The following is a 9,153-nucleotide window of genomic DNA, read 5'->3' as shown; positions in this document are numbered from 1 at the left end:
CACGTTCCCGATGAAGGGCTTATGCCCAAAACATCGATTCTCCTGCTCCTTGGATGCTGCCTGACCTGTTGTACTTTTCCACCTTCACATTTTTTGACTGGAGAGTGAGCACAACAGCAAGGTCAACATTAGATTGAAAGTAGAGACGTCTGTTCAGCAGTCTAATAAGAGGAGGTGTGAGGCTGACTGATAGAGGTGGCCTCATTGTCTCTTCCATAAAAGATCTTGGAGTCAGATTGAAAGTAGACTATGCTTCTTTTATTGTGGTGACATAAAGGCATCTCTCTATGGCTGAATTCAAACCACCATCACATTGGGAAAACACTGAAGTCATCTTGTGTTAACAACTCAGCTGTAAAGTTTTAACAGGAAAACTTACTGTTAGTGAGATCTTAGTCTATTTAAGTACTTTTAATAGAATCTCTCATGAAATTAGATAATCTCCAAATTGACATGACTTTGTGAGGTTTCTGAATGTTATTAGGTGTTACTAGTCTCATCGAGTCATACAGCATGGAAACAGACGCTTCGGTCCAACCTGTCCAATTTGATTATAAAACCAAACTAAACTAGTCCAACCTGCTTGCGCTTGGCCCATATCTCTCCCAACCTTTCTTATTCATGTACATATCCAAATATCTTTTAAATGTTACTATATTCACTTCCACTACTTTCTCTGGAAGTTCATTCTATGTGTTAAAATGTTGCCCCTCACATCTTTTTAAAATCTTTCTCCTCTCTCCTTAGAAATATACTCGTTACTCTTGAAATCTCACACCCCTGTGGAAAAGACATCTGCCATCTGCCTTACCTATGCCCCTCATGATTTTATAAAACTCTATAAGGTCACCCCTCAATCGCATATGCTCCACTGAAAAACATCCCAGCCTGTCTAACCCCTCCATATAACTCAAATCCTCCATTCCCAGCAACATCTTGGTAACTCTTTTCTGAACTCACTCCAGTTTAATAATATCCTTCCTATATAGTATTCCAGAAGAGGTTTCCTCAATGTTCTATACGGCCTCAGCATGAGGTCCTAATTCCTATATTCAAAGGTCTGAGCAATGAAAGCAAGAGCACTAAATGCCTTCTTAACCACCCTGTCAACATGTGATGCAAACTTAAAAAGAATTGTGTACCTGAACTCCTCGGTTTCCCTGTTCTGCAACATGACCTTGTTTTTCATTATATAAGTTGATAGCCCAATTGGAGCAACATCTCACAGTGTGAACAGTGATGCCTTTTTTTGATAGCGTATTCTTCCAATGGTATTATTTTGCATAGTAGCAAATTCTTGGAAATGCAAATTGATAAGGGCATGGCACCACCAACAGCATTTGGGATCTCCTGAACGTTGTGTCAATGATTTATCTCTTTAGACAATGCAATTTAAGGATAGAAAAATAAACTCTGCATAACCCCAAATGAAATGGGGTCAATTCCTGTTGAATAAAGCAAACAGATAAGATAAAAGAAGTAAGGAGGGGAAGGAAAAAGAGACAGAAAGGAAAAGAAAGATAAAGAAATAAAATTACATATGCTTCAAAAGAACTAGGAACCATCTTTGTAAGTAATACAATTTTATTATTCCATTTCTGGGCCTCCAAGATGAAGTGACAAAGCAGGCCCACAAACCATATCATAAAAAGGGTTCTGTGAAATGAATTACCATGCCCACAGGCTTGCAGTGACATTCATTCCTAGTTATAAAACCAACTTCCCAATGAAAAAAGTGTCATTGATGTGTTATATTCCTCAAGTTGTTCAGCATGTACCCTGAAGCTATCTTCAGAGATGTAGGAGATTTACAGTACTGGGCTACTCCATCGTGTGTTGGGATTGAATGTCAACAATTGGAGACATGCAAATGACACCACATTGGTTGCACAGTCTTGATGAGACACAACAGAAAATTGTAAATAAACTGAAAGCAAGGAGTGAGGAACATACATTAAGAATGAACATGAAGAAGGCCAAGACAATGATAATAAGTAGAGACGTATTCCCAGGAGTGAATTCTTTAGTAAATGGACAAGTCCTCGAGTGAAAAGGTTCACATCCTTAATTCACAGATGTGACTGAGATTTGAATGAGGTTTGAGGTAGCAAAGGCCACTTTTGTCAGAATGAAGTACCTGTTTAACATCAAAGAAACTGAACCTGAATCTTAGGAGAAGAATGCAGAGGTGTGACATTTTGTGCCTTAGAGATATATAACAAACAAAAGCTATAAATAAGCTCAATGCCTTTCACATGTAGACACATAAGCAAATGTCCTGTATATCCTACAGAGTTAGATTAATAAGCAGGTGCTGGAAATGGCAAGAGGAAATTAACGTATAACATCAAAGGAAGAACAAAACATTACTTTGGTCGCATCATTAGAATTGGTGGTGGACAGAAACAGCTACCAGGGGTCGGGAAGCAAAATAGCAAGAAAATATAGGAGAGGGAAGAAGTGGAGAAAAATGGATGATGGATCTCATGGACAAATTATGTTCCACTTTTATGGAATCAATATGGGCAGAACAAAAACAGACTAGAGATGGGGATCCATGGCAATCAACTTTCTAATAAGGATATGGTATCAACAAATGTACAAACAAACAAACAATTTCATGATGTCCAGTGGCTTATGGTGAGCTGGTAATTTTTTTCATATGGCAAGTTTAATGGAGAGAGTGCAAATTATCTGACAATTTGTAATGAATTAGAACTTGTGGCTTAGCTTTATTTTACTGAAAGTTGTCGTGCTTTTACGCACTAATAATACCATATATCATCAATGAGCAACCATTTTTCCAGCAATATTTTGGACCATTAAAACAAAAATGTGTTCTGTTTAGCCATTTAGTAGCTACTCAAACTGTTGTCTGTTAAACTGAAGTCAAATGTGAAGATGAGGTGAGATTGCCTGTTCAGATCTGTGGCCAAAGACTGATCTTGGACCAGTCACATATGCTGTTGCAATGCCAAAACAGTACAATCCTCCAGAAGACAACAATAAAATTCATAAATGGATGTAGAGTAAAACCAGGTTGAATATAATCTTTGATAATCCAAGGTGCAACATTTCTTGCCTTTATATATTTTCTGTGTACTTTACTGTTGTGGATAATGCCTGATGCATAAGTGCAATGCTGCAACAAAGTTTGGACAAACATCTGACACTATTCTTTCATAATATGGCTCAGATTAATCATCGACCAGCAACAGCAATTGCTTTTCATCTGGAACATATGGTAAAAGTGCCTGTACTGATGTGAAATTTAAATTTTAAAAACTAATAATAATCCTAATAGTTCTAAATTATGAAGCATTTAATGCTAATGGAGAGCAATTGTGTAGTTTGACTATGGTTCATAGGTAAGTTCACTAGTGGAATAAAACACTTACAAAGTATTTCTACATGTAGTGTCATAGAGTCGTAGAGATGTACAGCATGGAAACAGACCCTTCGGTCCAACCTGTACCACCTGCCAACATCCGGCCCATATCCCTCCAAACCCTTCCTATTCATATACCCATCCAAATGTCTCTTAAATGTTGCAGTTGTAACAGCCTCCACCGCTTCCTCTGGCAGCTCATTCCATTCACCCTCTGCGTGAAAAAGTTGCCCCTTAGGTCTCTTTTATATCTTTCCCCTCTCACCCTAAACTTTTGGGGTGGATGTCCATTAAGGTAGTGTTGCAAATTGAGCAACCTTTAGAATAGATTGCATCAATTTGGTTATTAACCCAACTTCTGCATTGGACATACTGAAAATATTTCAAAGTTTTGCATTTTATAGTCAATTACTGTATTTCTGTATCGTTTTCTTACAGTCTTCATCCAGACGTATTGGTCTGGCTTGTGCCAACTGTCATACAACCACCACCACTTTATGGCGCCGGAATGCAGAAGGAGAGCCAGTTTGCAATGCCTGTGGACTTTACATGAAACTCCATGGGGTATGTCACCTTCTTGCTTCCACTGGGAATGTTTTAACGTAGTTACCACAAATTCTTTACCTTGGAAAAGATGTTACTAACTTTCTTCAGAAAGTTTTGTTCACCAATAGACACAAAAAGTATATAATAATTGTTTCATTTGTTGAAGACAAAATTTGTTTTTAAATTGTTAACTGTGTCTGCAACATATTAATAATCATCAAGTGAACCAAAAACAATTTATATTGGCTTATTTGGCTCCTATTGGACATTCATGTTATAATTTTGAGTCAGGAAAGTATTTAATATTTTATAATAATGAAATTTAGTGATTTTGATGTTATATGTTCGTTCAGGTATTGTACATCTTACAATCTGCTACAACAACTACCTTTCAGTTTTAAATGGTTAATTGTTACTTCGTAATCACTTGAGTTTAAAAATATGTTTTCATTTAAATCAATAGGTACCACGGCCTCTGGCAATGAAGAAAGAAGGAATCCAGACTAGGAAAAGAAAACCGAAGAATTTAAACAAGTCCAAGAGTACTTCAAGTGAGTCTGAGATTACTGATTGAAAGGAACTTTAAAATACATATATTGTAACATTGTCAACCAAATGATTGAATGGCTGACAAAATATTTTGCAGGCACAAGCAATACAGTCACAATGACTCCAACTTCATCATCGTCTTCTGCATCTAATCAAGAGGAGATACCCAGAGTGAAAAGTGGCTCACCCCCTGGTCAGACCACAGTTGCAGCTTCAGGGGCAAGTTTATTAAGCAAATTACCTTTTCTATTTCTATGAATTTCAGTGGTCCTAATAAGGCATGGAAAATAAAATAATTGTGATTCTTTTTTCTCGATGCATAGGAGGCATTTTGAAAGTGTTATGCAAAATATCTTTGGGGTTGCTTTTAAAATTTCTGTTGGGACACCATTTCAAATTTATATCAATCCGTTTGACTCAAATAGCCCCTGCAAACCGGTCTAATTTGGAGAACATGGTAAACTGATAAGGCAGTCAAATGCCTTGAAAATGGGAAGGATATAAGTCTGTAAATGGGCAGAAAAGTTTCAGGTTAGATTTAATGGGTAAGTAAGGAGCCATTGTCCCCAGATGACCACAAGCATCTTGCTTCATTACAAAAAGACAATTGGCTGTATTTAGGTTGAAGGTAAGAACTCCACAACCATGGGGCAAAGTGAACTATCACAGCCAATTTAGAGATTCAATCCACAATGTTGACTTTATTCTGCTCCATACTCTAGCTGTCTAGCCAAGTGAACTTTTCAATCAAGTGAGCAACAGCTGTAACATTTACAGAGGAACCTCGATTATCTGGCATTCGATTAACTGAATGAAATACTCCCCGCTCGTGGCCTTTGGAGAATCAAGGTTCCTCTGTATTGGAAGTTACAGTACATGGAAACAAAAATAGCATGGGGGCATAAATGGTGTCAAAATGCCAGGTAAATTTGGAGAAGTGATTTTGACAGAAATGATTTTAAGTATTTCATAGAATTTACAGCCCAATAAATCTTTGTTTTTTGCTCCCCCTACAAGCCACATCCGATCTTATTTCAGTTCATCCTGGCAACTTACTTCATTTATTATATGTCCAGTCAATATCAGTAGCAACCAGAAAATCAGTAGAATAGAATACGTTGCTAAATTGGTTGAGTATAAATTGACCGAAGTTATGCTAAAACTGTTCACTATCCTGACCCAAAAACACAAGATATATTATGTTCTTTTTTACTGATAAGTCAAAGAGGGCTGGAAGGTGAGTCTTGGAATAATTTAAGAGACAGTTGGATGTTGGGATTAGCAGACAATAGATTATTCAAGGTTCCTTGATGAATGGCTCCATCACTCATATTTACCTTGTGATCTTTTGTTCTTCTGTTTCTTTATAGTAGCAAGGATAAGAAGTCAACTGTGTGGTTTTATAACATGACCAGGAAGCTCTGAAAACTTTGAGAAATGATTGAGCTGTAGAAATATACAGAAATAAATCACGTTAAGGGGAGGTTATGTTGTAATGGTAATCGGGCTAGTGATCCAAAAGAAACAGGGTGGGGCCATGAGTTTGATTCCATCATGGTAGATGGTGAAATCTGAATCTAACCCAATATAAATCTGGAATAATAAACTAGCCTAATGATGACCATGTAACCACTATCATTTGTCATTACCACTACCCATCTGGTTTACTAATATGCTTTCTGGAATGAAATTTGCCATCCGTACTTGGTCTGCCTACATGTGACTCCAGATCCACAGCAATGCAGTTGACCCTGAACTGCCCTTTGGACAATTAAGGATGCCAGCCAGTGATGTCCACATCCCATGAACAAACTTTAAAAAAAAAGATCTAACTCTATTAGAACAAAACAATTTCTGTTTCCTTTATTCATGCTGTTTAGCAAGGGCAAAGTTTAGATTATTTCTCTGCTGAAAACTTGCATGATTTTCCTTCACTAAAAGCTTGAGAAAGGTTAAGACTTTCTCCTTTTTAATTAATTTCACATTCAGCTAAATTTGTGACTTGTATGAAAGCTTACTGCTACTGAGGTGATTTGATTAGATTCCCTACAGTGTGAAAACAGGCCCTTTAGCCTCTGAAGAGTAACCTACCCAGACCCATTTCCCTCTGACAAATGCACCAAATACTATGGGCAATTTGGCATAGCCAATTCACCTGACCTGCAAAACTCTGGATTGTGGGAGGAAACTGGAGTACCCAGAGGAAACCAGACACAGGGAGAATGTGCAAACTCCACACAGACAGTCACCTAAAGGTGGAATTGAACCTGGGACCCTGGTGCTGTGAGGCAGCAATGCTAACCACTGAGCCACCATGCCACCCCTTTCTTTTCACCTGAGAAGAACTGAAAAAAATGTTTCTGATAATTTTACTGTTTACATTTAATGCTAATTAAATGACACAACATACTTTCAGCATACTCACACACATTAGTCATTAAAAATAAATAAAGCTTTAATTGAACATTATAAGCCCTGTCCCTCAATAAATGATTTTGTACTTCTATTTGAAACCAAAGATGCTTGTCTGATTATTTATCACATGATGGCAGACCATGGAACTTTGGTGTAATCTAGTGCTTTCACTAATCTTTATTGGCTAGTCTGTTTTCAGCAATGTCAGACCAAAGAGAAAGAAACAGCCCAGAAAGCAGTGTAATTAAGTTTATACAATAAAAGTCAGGCTTTGCAGGAGTAAATCTAAGATCTATATCTAAGTTTTATGATTCATAGGATAGGATTGGTAGGGCAGTATGGTTCTGATGGCATTGAAAACCCTCCCTTGTGTGTGTATACATTTTAAAATTATCCTCTCCTCAAATGTTCAGATGTTTTGCCAGTTAAAGCAGAAAAAAATAATCACGAGCAGTAAAAATGGCAAAGTGAATAAAATATTTCTAGCTTTTACAAGATTTGATTGAAGAGGCAATTTGCCAGAATTTCTCTTACTCATTTCTGTCTTCTGACTCCAACTTTGCAGGACTACCAACCTTTCCAGCAGCCAATGTGGACTGATGATGAACAGCTCCATGGAGTCAGATAACAGCACATCCCTGAACATAATTTCTCCCGTATCTCCAAGGAAAGGCACATCCTCCAGCAGTCAGTAAAGCTGCCTGTTTATTTTGGATTTGTTTAGTTTTATTTAACAAAAAGCTGTAATGAGTACTTTCAGAATGCATATGATCCAGTTGCTGAAACGCATCCAAAGAAACAGCTGAGGCATGTTCAACACTATAGTCAAGTGTAGTCTGACATTACTTAATCTTCACCGACATGAGAAATGGAAATGAGCCTCCCACATTACTGGTTGAGTTTGTTCCTACAAATATTCTGAAGGAATCAAATTATGTTTGAAATGACACACTGACAACGGCCATTAGTTAAGAAAATACAAATTCTGAAAGTTCCCATTGCAGTCATTGGCTTTATACTGGTCAATGTTTTAGAGACAGGGTAACAAGCGGATGTATTCTTCCACATTTAACAACTTCATTGTACAAAACAAAATGCAAATAGCATTGCAGCAATCAGTATTAAATCAAAATGGTTCAAAATTAAACAACCTTCTTCTAGCAATGAATGTAAACCTTCTAAGTTAATGGTACTTGCGTAATTTAAAGATGATAGCTAAGTCCGTATCTGTAACAAGATACTTTATTCATTTTCTATGTTTTAAGAATCATCCGTATAGCCTTTTGGTAGTTTGGGAAAAGAAACATTATGTTAAGAACAAATTTCCTCTCAGGTAAATTCGTTATTGCATTACATTTTGTAAGTTTTGTAAAAAAAAAACACAAAAATATTGCCTGGCTATAGGCTAAATATATGCAAGACGAAATGAAATGCAAACTTTACTACCTATGTGATGAAATGTAAATATTTTTCTGAAACAATTGTCTGAGGATTTTTTGGCTCTGATGATGCAAAGTGTATAAAAAGTGACAAACTGGTGTTTAGACCAGTCCATGCATTTTTAAAGGTGTATGTCATTGCTTGTATTGTTATTTGTTTCTTGAAGACAGATTAAAAGGTGTCCTTTTTCGAAAATATCATTGGTGCTTTACTTTATACTTCACCACTGTTTTACCAGTTACAATTTTCAGTGAAATCCAAATTTAGAATAGACAATGAAGTACAATTAGGTAAAAACAATGACTGCAGATGCTGGAAACCAGATTCTGGATTAGTGGTGCTGGAAGAGCACAGCAGTTCAGGCAGCATCCAAGGAGCAGCGAAATCGACGTTTCGGGCAAAAGCCCTTCATCAGGAATAAAGGCAGAGAGCCTGAAGCGTGGAGAGATAAGCTAGAGGGGGGTGGGGGTGGGGGTGGGGAGAAAGTAGCATAGACTACAATAGGTGAGTGGGGGAGGGGATGAAGGTATGGGCCCCAGACATGCCTGTCTCTTTGTCGGCTACGTAGAGCAGTTGATCTTCCGTAATTACACCGACACCACTCGCCACCTCTTCCTCCGCTACATTGATGACTGCATTGGCGCCACCTCATGTTCCCGCGAGGGGGTTGAGCAATTCATCAACTTTACCAACACATTCCACCCTGACCTTAAATTTACCTGGACCATCTCTGGCACCTCCCTCCCCTTCCTGGACCTCTCCATCTCCATTAACGATGACTGACTTGACACTGACATTTTTTACAAACCCACCGA

The 9,153-nt window shown here is 37.7% G+C and overlaps 1 protein-coding gene across 5 annotated transcripts in view; it reads left to right on the top strand.

The window, feature by feature from the left end:
* The window catches only part of gata6 (GATA binding protein 6), a 23,653-nt gene extending 15,120 nt beyond the window's left edge, over window positions 1-8,533 (top strand). For all 5 annotated transcript variants that reach the window (XM_043689024.1, XM_043689028.1, XM_043689026.1 and 2 more), the window contains 4 exons: window positions 3,827-3,952; window positions 4,398-4,485; window positions 4,581-4,702; window positions 7,464-8,533. In XM_043689024.1, the coding sequence (XP_043544959.1) occupies window positions 3,827-3,952; window positions 4,398-4,485; window positions 4,581-4,702; window positions 7,464-7,526 (399 nt within the window). In that variant the 3' untranslated portion in view covers window positions 7,527-8,533. The remainder of the gene's footprint in view (window positions 1-3,826; window positions 3,953-4,397; window positions 4,486-4,580; window positions 4,703-7,463) is intronic.
* Window positions 8,534-9,153: the final 620 nt, after the last annotated feature.

Source organism: Chiloscyllium plagiosum, chromosome 4 (genome assembly GCF_004010195.1).
Source record: "Chiloscyllium plagiosum isolate BGI_BamShark_2017 chromosome 4, ASM401019v2, whole genome shotgun sequence".
Taxonomy (NCBI): Eukaryota; Metazoa; Chordata; class Chondrichthyes; order Orectolobiformes; family Hemiscylliidae; genus Chiloscyllium; species Chiloscyllium plagiosum.
Note: the sequence above shows the minus strand (reverse complement) of the source record. Positions and strands in the feature narration are given on the sequence as shown.